This window comes from Phodopus roborovskii, unplaced genomic scaffold, assembly GCF_943737965.1.
Source record: "Phodopus roborovskii unplaced genomic scaffold, PHOROB, whole genome shotgun sequence".
Lineage (NCBI taxonomy): Eukaryota > Metazoa > Chordata > Mammalia > Rodentia > Cricetidae > Phodopus > Phodopus roborovskii.
Genome location: NW_026125295.1, coordinates 13,961,548 through 13,975,839, shown reverse-complemented (window position 1 = coordinate 13,975,839; position 14,292 = coordinate 13,961,548). Strand labels below are relative to the sequence as shown.

Here is a 14,292-nt window from a genome sequence, read left to right as displayed (position 1 = left end):
AGGAGACTTCTGTGCAGCTCTAGGACTCGGGCTTTTCTCCAATTCCCCCCAATACTCCCCACTTTGGGACTGGGAAGGCCCCCTTCGCCTCCTGTTGCTGGGTTTAGAGTCCGATGACCTAAGGGAGCTAGCAAGTGGTCACCAGCTCCACTGCCAACCTGCAAACGCCCTCCCTTAAGTGGGATTCCAGTCTCTGGGTCTACCAGGGTGGGGGCGGGCCGGGCGAGGAGGCCCCGCCCCCAGCCCGCCCCCGGCCCGGGGTGCAAATCCGCTGCCAGAGAGCGACTGGCGATGCTGGAGGTTCTGGAGTCGAAGCGGCTGCAGCTGGCGCCGCGTCTGCCCCGCGTGCCCGGAGCGGATTCTGCCGGCCGCCCCCGGAGTCCTGCTGAGCCGGTTGTCGCTTCCTCCCTGTGACCGACCAGCGTTGCAGGTGCGGAGCAGAGAAAGCTGGGCCGGTGGGGAGGGCGCCTCCTCGATGCACGTTGTGTGTGTGGGGGTCATGGGAGATTGTTTCCGTGGTTAGAGAATCCCCGCGCAGGATGCGCGCAATCGCCGCGAGGACTCTGGGGGTCCCAGCAGGGGCACAGCGCGAGGTTTCTGCAGATGCGAGGTGGGGTGGCATGCAGGGTTGGGCTAAAGTTCCCCATTACCTCGGATGGCTTGGGAGGGTCCCAGGAAAATCCTCTGTGGCTCCGAATTGTAAAAAACATAAACCCTCGAAGATTTGTGGTTCCTCTTATAGGGGTAAGGTTCAAGGGCCGAGCAGTCCATCCTCGCTCCCAGAGCGATCTCCAGCCCCTCCCAACTGCCCCTGGGGGCCCCCTCCCTCCGGTTTGGCAGTCACTAATTTCCATGACAACGGAGAGTTCTTTATGGGCGACAATCCGGAGGGGGCTGGGCGGGGCTGCTGCGGGGCTGGGGGGGGGGTTCTAAACCCTAGTGGACCGTTGGCCCCAGCCAAGTTCAGGCTTCCGAGCCTTATCTTGAGGGTCATTTGTGTGTGGGGGAGTGCACGGACACACGTGCGAGGTGGGGGTGCGGGGCGCACATGTTCCTGCTGGGAGGTGCGGGGCTTGGTGCTCACACGTGTGCCTCCCGCATGTGTGTTCCTGTGCCAGCGGGGGCGAGCCAGCAGCACTGGGGAAGGGGGTCAGGGTGGTACCATGGTGAAGAGCAGGGACCCTGGCTGGGGTAGCAGGGGACAATTAAAACAGCAGCTTCCCTCTTCTTCAGCTTGTATTGCCTGGCAGGAGACCCTGGGCACTTGAGCCCCAGCCCCACAACTGCTCCCCAACCCAAACCTGCTCTAGCAGGTACCTTCCTAGAGAACAGGGCTCCTTCTTGTCACCAAAGGCTCCTATCTAGTCTGTACTACTCTAGATCTTTTGCACACACCCCACCCCCAAACCAGACTTAGGCTTTGTGGCCCCCAGGACCACCATTGCAGACCTATGCAGGCTTCCCCTCCCCCCTTTGAGTTGACACCTAGCAGATCCAGTGACTTCTGGGCCTCAGTTCCCTCAGCTTGGACATTAGTTACCTCCATTCCCTGAGAGCCAGGATGGGACAGGGGTCCCCCTTTCTTCCCTCATTTAGTGCGTATTCCCCAGGTGCCCTACCCTGACTTTATAGATATCTGCTACAGACCTTCCTCTGTCTCCATTCCCTGGGGGCCATCAGTTAGCAGGCTGGTGGCAGTCCACAGAATCTATGGTCGATGTTCAGGGAAACTGAGGCATGGGGAGTATTGGTGTGTGCCTGTCATCATCCTGTTTATGGCTTGCTTGTGGTGCTGTTTCTGGTGCTGCTTTTGGCCCTCCTGAGAAGATTTGTCCAGGACGAAGCTGAACCGCAAGAAGGGCCCCAGGGACCCAAGAGTTAGCTGATTGGGGTAGAGATTGCTGGGGACCGTGGGTAAAAGCTAGGCCAGCCGAGAGGAAGGCTTTTAAAGGGAATAGCCAGATTTCTGGACTTCATTTCTATATCCCTATGCTTGTAACTTCAACTTTTGGACCTCTTACCTAAGCTGCTCTAATGACAGGGAGAGAGGCTGGGAAACTGTCCTGCTAGGGGACTGCAACAGCTGGCCTCTTCCCCACCAAGAGGCTCCTAGAAGCTGACCTCTTTTTCCTGTGCCTCCCACACCAAGTTCAGCGTATGTCTGGGGGATACTGAAGAATCTTGAAAGCCAAATGCCAAGGGTAGCTTCTGGCCCGGGGATCAGAACACATGGCCATGGAGGTTGTAGGCTGCTGCTGGGCGTTCTGAGTCCTCCTCAGAACCTTCTGCCCGCTTCTCTTCTCTCTTGCGTCTGTGTCCCTTTTACTCTGCCACCTCCTTTTCCTCCTTCCTTTGTCTCTCTGCCTCTTTCCTTACCAGAGTCTTTCAGTTCCCCTACCTTCCCTTGTTTATGGAGACCAGGGTCACAGAACTCACAGGGAAGGGGCCAGGCCAAGATGTCAGTTTAGGAAGAGGGTCCCTCACTAATACCTACCTCTTTCTCCTCCCCGTGTTTTAAACTTCCATCACCATAGCAACCTTTTACTCCAGTGCCTTCCTCTGCAGATCCCCTCTTCCAACCGAAGAGATGCAGGGCCTCCAGTGGCTTCAAAGATTGGGACCCCAGCTTCTAAGACCAGTGACAGTTGGTTCTTGGCTTTGCCTGTATGTCGAGAGCTGACTGTTCTGGAAATAGCAGTGGGCTACATGCTCACCAAGGCTTGGGGGTGGGGGGTGGGGCATGGGTGGGCAGGGGCTTTTCTGGACTCCTCACACAGGTAGAAAGTGTCGGCCCCAGGAACTATTGATGGTGGCTCAACTTGTTTTTTCCCCGGGACTGGGTTCTATCCAATCTCTCAAGGCACTTGGACAGTGGGCTTGAAGCTTGACCTGTCTCTTGATACCATATACGCTGGAAGGAAGTGGGCTGGAGCAAGTCTGTTTGCAATAGGAAACTGAGTTCCAATCGCTGAGAGAGGAAAGGAAGGGAGGGAGGGAAGGGGAGAGGGGTGCCTGCAGGCTGGTGTTCACAGCTGCCACTAAATTGGGAGGTGTTGCCTACAGTCAGGAGTCAGCGGGAAGCCTCCTGGGCCCTTCCTGGCCTCTCTAGATTTACTGCAAGCTCTAGAGCCCAAATGGCAGAGACCAGGGCAGCCGGAAACGTCATTTATGGATGCCAAGGGCGAAACCTGACGCAGGCTGACCCCTGGTTTCCGGTGGAGAGAACCCTAATGTAGGGCCTTTTGGGCTCTGTTTCAGTTGTGTTCTCCTGTCTCAGACTTGCCTAAAGACCCAGTAGAGCTCCTAGGGACCCTTTACCGCAAGGACACCAAATAGACTAAGGCTTCCTCAGGGTTGCCTGAGACATGAATCATTCATTGAGCCCAGTAGCCAAGCTCCAGAATCAGTCAGTCACAGGAGGGCTGGGCCCTTACATTTCCAGAGCCTGCTGGTGTAGAGGACAGTGGTAGTGCTGTGTTCTGTGCTGTCCTCATGCTCCTCTGGGCCCCAGGTATATGCAGTTTATTTCCTTTGCAGAGAGGGAAAGGAGCTCTGTCTCCAGGAAAGTGGCTACAGGAAAGCCCCCAATGTGGGCCCGACCAGGTTCTGTGTTCTGTGCTGTTGGAAAGAAAACATTCCTTTGTTGTCTGTTGATTTGGGGCCATGAGGATGAGAAACGTCACTCTCGTTCTGCTTGGCCTCCACCTTCTTCAGCCTGTCTCTAGCCTACTCTTTCAGCTTTGTGGCCCGAATCCCTCTTATTCCTGAGAGGTACCAAGGGGCTTGGTATATACAGCCTACAGCCTCACTGGAGCAGCAGCAAGTAGCAGATGGTGGAATAAATGGGGATGGTAGGTGAAGGTACTGATTGGAAACATGGCTCCCCTTTCTTCTCCCTTCCTCTTGAAAGTATATGAGTGAATTCATTCATCTAGGTGTATGAGTGAACTCATTCAATTAGAACATCGGGAGGGGTAATAATTGGGTGACATCCGGGCAGCCAAGGAAGAGGAGAGTGGTGGTGAAGTAGATCTGTCCCTGCCCTGTCATTGAGACCAGTAGGTCATGGCTGTGGGTTGATAGCACCGTGCGCTTTCCATGGTAGAGACAGACCCCAAGACCAGCCTGGGCCCACGTGGACATGAATGCATATGCATAGCCAAAAGCTGGCACCAGGATCAGGGACAGGCATACACAAAACCTCCCACCTACACACCACATTGGCAGAGGCAAGAGCTGTTGGAATGGGGAGGAGGTGGAGCTTGGAAAAGGTATCTCTCAAAAGGGCCATTTTCCATTGAGCCTTGGGGCATCAGGATTGTTTTAGACAACTTGTTATAGAGACAGCCTTATAATGGTAGGATTTGTACTGAAAGAACATTCAGCTCTGGTCTTGGTTTCATGCCCATGTGGAGGCTGTTCCACAGGGCGGCCAAGGTGGGTAGCACTCTAACCAATGCCTACACTTCCTGCCGTTGAGTAGACACACTTGAGTTGGCAAATCACCTGTTGTTGGACATTTAGGTGGTTGCTGATTCCTTTTTAGTGTTATAAATAACTCTGCAGTGACAAATGGGATTCCCATGGGAATCTTTGGGGGAAGAGTATTTGTATCAGAAGGAACAGTATAACAAAGCAACAGAATTAGGAATGGTCCCTGCCCAGTCCTTCTGGGAGATCTGCAAGCCAAAGTGTCATCCTCCTGTCTGGGGAATGGTCCTTAGATTCCAGCCTGGCAGGGTAATCACTCCCCCTCAAAAAAAAAAAAAAAAAAAAAATGCCGTTAGCATACATGAGGACTAAAGCAGGCCTCTTCCTCCAGATGTCACAGGGTGGAGATGGGTGGCTGGTGTGGTGGTAGCTGAGCCCCTGCTCCCAACTGCAAGAATGAAATTTCAACCAGGCATATTTTCCTAGCAGGTACAGGGGCAGGGCTTTGGACATAGTGGCAAAGGCACACAGCTGACATCTTCAAAGCAGGTCTCTTTTGCCTCTGTGGAATTTCACTACATGGCTTGAGCTGCGGCAAGATTCCCACTGATGAAATGCACTTGTATTCCCCAAGCTCAAGCAATGCTGATGAAGAAGTTATGGAATTTGATCCCTGATGTTGAGGACACATTTGAGGGAGGACTTCCAAGGAGGGTGTGACCCCTGGGAATTGTGTAGATGGGCTCTGCCTGGAAGCAAGTGACTGACAGAAAGCATTGCCCATAGGGCTTGTCTGGAGCCTGACATGTGGCCCCAGCTGGCAGAGTCCTCCTTGCCAAGGGATACTGACACTGTAAGTGACTTCAGATAGGGGAATATTTAGATGTCCAGGCCCTTCTGAGTCAAGCAATTTGTGGAGGCAGAGAGGCAGAGCAGTTTCAGTAAGGCCTCAGTGTACAGCCTGGTGTAGCCACAGGCTGGCACTAAACAGACTTTATGAAAACAGACTCTGGGGTTAGATCTATAAAGGCACACATAGCCATCTACCTCCAAACAAGGGCAGCAGGTGCTTTTCCTCTGGATGCTGGGGCCAGCCATCCTGTACTGCAATTTAGGATTGAACTGTAACTGACAGTAGAGAGCACTGTGCTCCAGGTGCAGAGTTCCTGGAGCCTACTGAGCCAGCAATAACTGGACCGAACCTCACACCTGGTCCCCTGTGTGCTCCTGCAGTAGTTTAGCGCTAGGCAGGCTTGTCTTGCCCTTCCGGACTGTCACCCCTGCATGCTTCCTGGCAAAGTATTCTGTTCCCAGGCCTAACCCTAATGCTGCTTCTCCTCTATGTAGAACTCCTCCCTCTAGATATACCCCAAACAACATGTCTGAACTCAGTATTTACTAAATCCATCAAAGTCATCATAACAAAAATTCTAAAGGAAAATTAATAACATCAGAGCATGGTGGCCCATGCCTGTAACACCAGCACTTGGGAGTAGGGACAGGAAGAGTAGGAGTCCAAGGCTAGTCTCAGCTATATAGTGAGTTTAAAGCCTACTTTAGCTACATGAGACCCTATCTCAAACCAAAGCTAATAAACAAAAGATACAAATTTGCACCTTCAACATCCACTTCTTTGCCCTAAGAGAACTCCCATTTCATGTCCTAGAAAAGTATACCCTCCCATCCAACCCCAAAAATAAATACTTAATCACTTTCGTGTCTGTGTGTGCACGTGTGTGTGCTTGTTTGTGCATGTACATGTGTGTGTGAGCACTCACGCCTGTGGATACTCAGAAACCAAAAGGAGAATATCAAGTATTCTCTGTCACTGTCCATCTATTCCTTTGGCTAGACTAGACGTAGCAAGCTGCAGCAGTCATCTTTTGCCACCCTTGGAGCTGGGGTTTCAGGCATGTTCAAGATATCTGACTTGTCATGCAGGTGCTGGGATTCAAACTCTGGTCCTCATAATTGTGCAGCAAGCTCTCTTAACACTGAATCATCTCTCCAAATCCCTGCATGTACATTTTTACCAAGATATAAAGTTCATTCAGGTTCAGAAACAGGTCTTCCAGAAGGCCCCCATGTGCCCTCACCCAGTCACCCTATCCTGTTCCTTAGGAGGAACCACTGTGTGACCCCTAGAACTTACTTTCTGCTTTTCTGTACAGTGTTACTTCCATGTTTGAATCCCCAGAAGTGTGGTGAGTTCTGCCTGTTTTGAGCTCTGTCAATAGACTCAAGCTACATGCATTTTTTCCCTGTTTCTATCAACACTGTTTTTGTAAGACACAGTATTTGGCTGAGTAGAACCACAGCTCCTTCATTTCCTTTGCAGCATAACATTCTATTATATGACTGTACCATAATACATCCTGCTGGTGCTAGGTATTTGGGCTCTTTCCAGCTTTTAGCAATTATGGATATAGCAATTATGAGCATTCTTACACAAGTGTCCGGAGGCATAAATGTATGTCTGCCTTTCTCCCTTCCGCCCTCTCTTTGACAGGGTCTCCCTATGTAGCTCAGGTTGGCCTGGAACTCCTGGGGCACAGTTGGCCCAAATGTATGCTTTTCAGTGGAGCAAATATTTCAAGTACATAGAGTGGGCTTGAGAAATTGTACAGTGGTTAAAAGCACAGGCTGCTCTTCCAGAGGACCTGAGTTCAGTTCCCAGTACCCACATAACAGCTCATAACTGTCTGTAACTCCAGGGGATCCAACCCCCTCTCCTGGCCTTCACAGGCACTAGGCACACATGTTATATACATAAGCATACATGAAGGCCAAACAACCATACACATAAAAATATATAATCATAAAAAATAATAAAAGAAGCACATAGAATATTTCTCTTTGACAAGACTGGCCCTGTCCTATCCTGATCTTTACACCAGAGTCTCCTGTAGCCTGTGCTGGCCTTGAACTAATTCATCAAGTAGCTGAGGCTTCCTTGAACTCCTTGATCTCCATGGCTCTACCTCTTAAGTGCTAGGATTTCAGTTGTGCACCACACCTGGCTCCCAGCTTTTTCAAAGGAGAATTGCCCTCTTCCAACATTGTTCTTTTTGTCCATAGCTTCATCAACATTTGGCCTCTCTAGATCATCAGAGAGAAATAAATACTATGGGGAAAGCTCATGAGACCTCAGCCCTAGACAAAGAATTACAGGCAACTAAGGATGCTGAGAGCCGGAGAAACAGTCTTCCCCAGGGAAGAGCATGCCAGTTGATTATCCAATATCAAATGGCCAGCCCTGAAAACACACACTATAAGATCCTAGCAGGGTATATGATCAGGAACACACACACACACACACACACACACACACACACGCCACAACAACTAAAGAAAACGAGGTCATGAATTTGATTACAGAAAGGGGGAAGGGTGGGAAGGGGAAAATGACAATTATAATATCAAAAAATAAAAATAAACTTTCAAAGATGGTTGCTCATACCTTTAATCTCAGCACTCAGAAGACAGAGGTAGGTCAAGGCTAGCCTTATCCATAGAGTAAGTTCCAAGCCAAGAGAAACCCTGTCTCAAAAAAACCACAAAAATTATTGCTGGAATAAACTTAGATTATGTTCATGGAATAGCTGAAAATTAAATATTTTATTTATTTATTTTTAAGGATTTTTCTGTGTAACAGTTTTGGATCTCCTGGAACTCTGTAGACCAGGCTGGTCTTGAACTCACAGAGATTGCCTGCCTCTGCCTCCCATGTTTTGGGTATAAAGGCATGTGCCACCAACTTCTGGCTTTATTTCTTTTTTGAAATAGGGTTTCACACTATAGCCCAGGCTGGCCTCATACTCATGCTAACCCTCTTGTATCAGTTTCTTGAGTGCAAAAATGACAAATATGAGTCATCACACCTGACTTTAAAGAAGTTGTAGGGTTTGTTGTTTGTTTTGTTTAAAATTACATTTATTTATTTTGGGGGAACAGTATAATATGTGCATGGAGGTCAAAGGACAATCTGTGGAAGTTGGTTTTCTCTTTCCTTCATGTGGGTTCCAGGGATCAAACTCAGGTTTGGAGGTAAATGCCCTTACCTAGTGAGCCATCTAGTTGACCCTAAAGAAATTGTTGGTTTAATCCCTTTGATTTACATAATCCCAGCTTGATCTGCATAATGAATCCAGGGAAGCTAGGGCTATATAGTGAAACCCTGTCTCAAAAATCAAAACCAAATAAGTAAACAAATTGTTCTGTAAGTTTTTCAAGTGTATATAATGAAAAACTATTTCCTAGTATGTCAAGTTAGTAAATTTTTGCTTAGTGGGAGCTGCTGTATAGTTCAGGCAGCCAGACTGAGTGGCTGCAGCATGGCTTGAAAAAGCAAAGTAGGTCTGTGTTTGCCTACTTTGCCCTTCACTTGACCTGAGTTGGGCTTGGGTTTTCCAAAAGCAGATTCGATGTTGTTGGGGGGTGGGGTGGGGCTTAGAAAACAGTACAGCTGAGCCAGACCCCATTCTGCTTGCATCTTAGAGCCTAGCAATGCCGTTTGGGTGTGTGACTCTGGGTGACAAGAAGAACTATAACCAGCCATCGGAGGTGACTGACAGATATGATTTGGGACAGGTCATCAAGACGTGAGTGTTGGGCATATTGGGCAATGACGGGTGGATAGGCCAGAGCTGGGGAAGGGGAGTGGAGTGCTCCTGTTCCAAGGCCTAGGCTGAGCAGAGTGCCTGCTGGCTTCAGGGAGGAGTTCTGTGAAATCTTCCGGGCCAAGGACAAGACAACAGGCAAGCTGCATACCTGCAAGAAGTTCCAGAAGCGGGATGGCCGCAAGGTGCGGAAGGCGGCTAAGAATGAGATTGGCATCCTCAAGATGTGAGTGTGAGCACTGAGGGAAGCGTGGGTTAGAAGATGGCAGGGAAGGGCTTCAAGGGCAGGGGGTCTCAGGACATACCAGTTAGCCTGTTAGAACCTCCAGAGCTTCTCTGAGTTCACCCAGCCCTGACTACCCTCTCCTCCCATTGCTACTAGGGTGAAGCACCCTAACATCCTGCAGCTGGTAGATGTGTTTGTGACCCGCAAGGAATACTTCATCTTCCTGGAGCTGTGAGTACAATTCTGGGGTTCCAGGGTCTCCCAGTCCCTAGGGCCTTTTCTTTCCTTCCCTTTTATAGCTAAGGAAACCCACTTTTGGAACCCTTGTGGTCCTAAGGCCCTGGGCCCTGCCCAGCCAACTGCCTGCTACAAGTCAGGCTTCCCAAATGTTCCTGTCCTCCCCCCGATCCTGCCCACGCCGGGCTCAGGGGCTGGTGTCCCTCAGGGCCACGGGGAGGGAGGTGTTTGACTGGATCCTGGACCAGGGCTACTACTCGGAGCGAGACACGAGCAACGTGGTGCGGCAGGTCTTGGAGGCTGTGGCCTACTTGCACTCACTCAAGATTGTGCACAGGAACCTCAAGGTAAGGCCAGAGCCAGGGTGACTGGATTGCTTGACAGCTGGGCTAGGCTGGAGTGAGTGCCAAATTGGGCTCTTGGTCCAGCTTCTGGGGCCCTCATGGTAACGTCTGCCCCGCCCTTCTACTCCTCTCTCCTGGGCAGCTGGAAAACCTAGTGTACTACAACAGGCTGAAGAACTCAAAGATTGTCATCAGTGACTTCCACCTGGCTAAGCTAGAGAATGGCCTCATCAAGGAGCCCTGTGGGACCCCGGAGTATCTGGGTAAGGAGGGATGTGACAGGGGATGGCGGAGGGGCGGGCTTCGGGGAGAGACTTTGGGGTAGAGAGAAATCTCTGTCCCAGAGAGTGGGTAATGGGTGGTATGACATCTAGCTAAACTTGACACCTACTGATGGACACTTTTCTCTTTAGCACCGGAAGTGGTGGGACGACAACGGTATGGACGCCCTGTGGACTGCTGGGCCATTGGTGTCATCATGTACATCCTGTGAGTGAAAGGGCACACAACTGGGCTTGCAGCCAGGCGGGCTGGACGCTCGCGTCTGTGGCCATCCTAGGTGACCCTGCTCCATGTAGCCTTTCAGGCAACCCACCCTTCTATGAGGAGGTAGAAGAAGATGACTACGAGAACCATGATAAGAATCTCTTCCGCAAGATCCTGGCTGGTGACTATGAGTTTGACTCTCCATACTGGGATGATATTTCCCAGGCAGGTGAGGAGATGCCCAGCATGTGGGCAGAGTCTCGGGCAGTAGGGAGGGAGACGCTGCTCTCAGCTTCTGCTGGATTCTACTCCTGCTCCCCAGCCCACTCATCACATCTAGACAATGAGATGGGGCGCCCATGCCTAGCCCATCCCTGGCTTTGTCCCCAGCCAAAGACCTGGTCACAAGGCTCATGGAGGTGGAACAAGACCAGCGGATCACTGCGGAAGAGGCCATCTCCCACGAATGGTGAGCAGGGCCCTGTGGAGGACGGAAGCGAGGCCAACTTCCTGTGGCCCTCTGAACTTTTTACACCACAAGTCCTTGTCCTTGAGGTCCTGAGGGTCAGGAGGACTTTCTAGACCTCTGACCAAACCAGGGGCTCTGCCTGGTGGTCCTAGATCACACAGGGAAGGGCTGTGGAGTCTCCTTGAAGGCACGGAACATCCCAGTCAGAGGCACTTGCCTCCTTTCTAGGATTTCTGGTAATGCCGCATCTGATAAGAACATCAAGGATGGTGTCTGTGCCCAGATTGAAAAGAACTTCGCCAGAGCCAAGTGGAAGGTAGGGTTGGGCTCGCTTCCTTCTTGGCCCAGTTCCAGGTGCTGCTTCTGGCACCCACAGTCCCTTGCCTGCCACTGCACCTCTTCAGCTGAACACAAATTTTTCCTCAGGCTATCATATGCGACTGGGTGGCCAGAGGCGGCTGGGGTACCCTGGACGGGGTGGGCTAGCCATTTTGAAGGAGTGGATCCGGCAAACCTCACCGTGAGCCTTTCTTCGCTGTCCTCCTCCTTTCAGAAGGCTGTCCGAGTGACCACTCTCATGAAACGGCTCCGGGCCCCAGAGCAGGCTGGCGCAGCCGCAGCCCAGTCCGCTTCAGACACTGCTGCTCCCGGGGCTGCTGGTGGGGCCTTTGCTGCAGCTGCAAGTGGAGCCGCCTCAGCGTCTGGAGGCGGTACTGCTGCAGCCACAGAGGGCAGTGCGGGGTGTGCTGCCAAGAGTGAGAACACGGCCTCTACAGATCGCAGTGCTACCCCAGCCACAGATGGGAGCGTCACCCCAGCCACAGATGGGAGCGTCACCCCAGCCACAGATGGGAGCGTCACTCCAGCCACAGATGGGAGCGTCACTCCAGCCACTGACAGGAGTGCTACCCCAGCCACTGATGGGAGAGCCACACCAGCTACAGAAGAGAGCACAGTGCCCGCCACCCAAAGCAGTGCCGGGCCAGCTGCAAAGGCAGCTGCCACCCCTGAGCCGGCTGTGGCCCAGCCGGACAGCACAGCCCTAGAGGGGGCCACAGGCCAGGCTCCTCCCTCTAGTAAAGGAGAAGAGGCTACTGGCTGTGCCCAGGAGTCTCAGAGGGTGAAGATGAGCTGAATGGGCAGCCCACTGGGGGTTTTGAGGGATGGGAAGGAGGGTGGGAGTGTGGATGAGGGGCTTCTCATTGTATATAGAGTCACTGGCATGATGCCCTAGCTCCCCCCAAGCTCCCTCATCCCAGTGGGGCATGCCTGGGGGCCATGGGAGAGCAGTCTCGTCTCCTGTGTGGATGTGTGTGAGTGGTGGGCAGGCCAGAGGCAGGGCCAGCCCCAGCCCCTGCATGGATTCCCCGTGGCTTTTCTGTCTTTCGCTAGCTTCACCAGTTTCTGTTCCCTGTGGGATGCTGCTCTAGGGATACTCAGGGGGTCCTTGCTCTCCTTCTTCCCTTCCTGCCTCATCATTTCCCCAGGCAGGCCCTGCAAGTCTCATACTTCCCCTGGCCCTAAATTGGGTGGCCTTGCCCTGAGAGCTGGTCCTCCAGCGAGGCCCTGTCGGTAGTGTCAGGCTCCTGCACACGAGGGTGTGTGCCTGTGGTGTGTGGGCTGCTCTCGGAGTAGACACTGGCTGCTAGAGAGGATGCAGAAATCTAGGGCAGTGTGCTTTAAGTTGAGTCTGGTCACATGGTTGGGGGCACTGCACGTTAGCTGTGGGGATCCTCAGAAGTGGGAGAGAGAATGGATAGAAGGGTAGAAGCTTCCATCTTTCCCCCTGGGTAGGTCCTCTGAAGATCCTTGTGTTATTTCTTGCCCTCCCTAGTCCTGTAGTGGGTTGCTCTGTGTAGTGATTCTCATGAAACTCTAAAGAAAAAGAGAAACAGTTAGGATGTAGCAGTGAGACCTAGGAGAACAGAGTACAGGACCAGCACTAGGCCCCCCAACCTATCCGGGTCTTTATTCTGAGCTGGATAGGGAGGGCTGGTGTCCCCCATAGTTCCTACAACAGGAAGAGATCTTACCCTTGGCCACCTCATTCAGGCTCAGGCCATAAATCCTCTTCCTCCCAGGGAGGCATGGCAGTACCTCATAGGCTGCTTGAGAGTTTGCTTTTTACAATGGCAGGTTTTCTGCTCTTTGTTCAGCAACATGGAGAGGAATTTCCTCTGTTTCTGCTATCACAGGCTGAGGTATCACTCAGCCACATTAAGTTGCTCTTGCTGGGATGAGGAAGTAGAATAAGATTCCCCAGTCCCCGGAGGGATGCTGGTGGCAGGTGCCCTTTGCCCGACCCCATCACAGCCTGAACAGGCGGCCACACTGGTCCTTGCCCTAGCTCGGCACTCCATGGTGGTCCTGCCCTTCTCCCTGCATGCCTGTGGGTCTGCTCTGGTATGTGAAGGTTGGTGGGCTAACTGTGTGCCTGCTGAACCTGGCAAATAAACGTCACCCTGTAAAGCCTCTGGCCACCCTCTTGCCTTTGCTTCCTCTGTCCTATTGGGGAGGAGCCCCTGGAAGGCAGTGGGGGAGGCTGATGCTCAGTGCATTGCTTGGGGTGAGAGTGAAGGTCACCTCCATTGTGTACCTGGATGATGTTGATGGGGATCCTCTGGACTCTGGAAAACCATGTGAGTGATGTGCTTTGGCCAAGAACTACCCCCTGAGCTGAGCACTTGAAGGACTGATGGTTTTCCAACTTTTGTTGATCAAGGAGCCTTTGTCTTAACTTGGACATAGAGAGATGGAATCAAGTCAGGGCCAACCACTATAGGGAGAGACCTTGCTCTTGTCCACAGTGGGTCTCTTTGGGCTGGAGAGAGGGTGGGATTGCACAAAAGCTCTGTGCTGTATGTTGATGCCTGCTTCCTGTGAATACGTGTGCTTTCCACTTAGACCAAAAAGATTTCACTATTTTTCCCCAGCTGGAGCAGATCTGCTTTACAGTATGGAGTTGTGTATGTTTCTTCTGGGGGAGTAATACTAACTATATCGTAGAAATCCCTAAGGAGACTTGCTTCAGCTCGGGCGGGCTTTGGTGAACTCACCTGGGTTGCCTTCTCAGGGAGAACCTTAAATTATCTGATGTGGGAATAATAAAGAGGGGTTTGTAATTTCCTGGTCTTTGAAGCATCTGTGCCTCCAAAATCAGTATACTACAGTCCCAAGCACGAGGAATCCTGGGAGGTAAGAGCTAAATTACTGGTGCTAGTATCTACCTAATTGCAAGGATTATTAGATCATATTCGAATAAAGCCAAGGCTAGCGTGGTGTTTTGATGGAATGGGACTTAATTGTTCATAAGACCATAATAGAAGGCTGAGAAAGTGCGTGTGTGTGGGTCTTCTTTAGGTCTGGGAACTGTGGGCTGCCAGCATACAGTCAGTCTATCCCTTTCCATAGCTGTGGGACCATTATCCCTTTTTCCTTGGGATGTCAGTCGGTATGATTGTCCCAAAGTGCAGCAAGAAG

General features: G+C 51.7%; 1 protein-coding gene across 1 annotated transcript; it reads left to right on the top strand.

The window, feature by feature from the left end:
* Positions 1-286: 286 nt before the first annotated feature.
* Camkv (CaM kinase like vesicle associated) lies at positions 287-12,396 on the top strand. The gene is made up of 11 exons (XM_051204690.1): positions 287-430; positions 8,929-9,032; positions 9,145-9,276; positions 9,433-9,507; positions 9,722-9,860; positions 10,000-10,120; positions 10,271-10,346; positions 10,436-10,572; positions 10,734-10,812; positions 11,041-11,128; positions 11,366-12,396. Exons 2-11 carry the CDS (start codon positions 8,938-8,940, stop codon positions 11,945-11,947), a joined length of 1,524 nt encoding a protein of 507 aa, XP_051060647.1. The 5' UTR covers positions 287-430; positions 8,929-8,937; the 3' UTR covers positions 11,948-12,396.
* Positions 12,397-14,292: the final 1,896 nt, after the last annotated feature.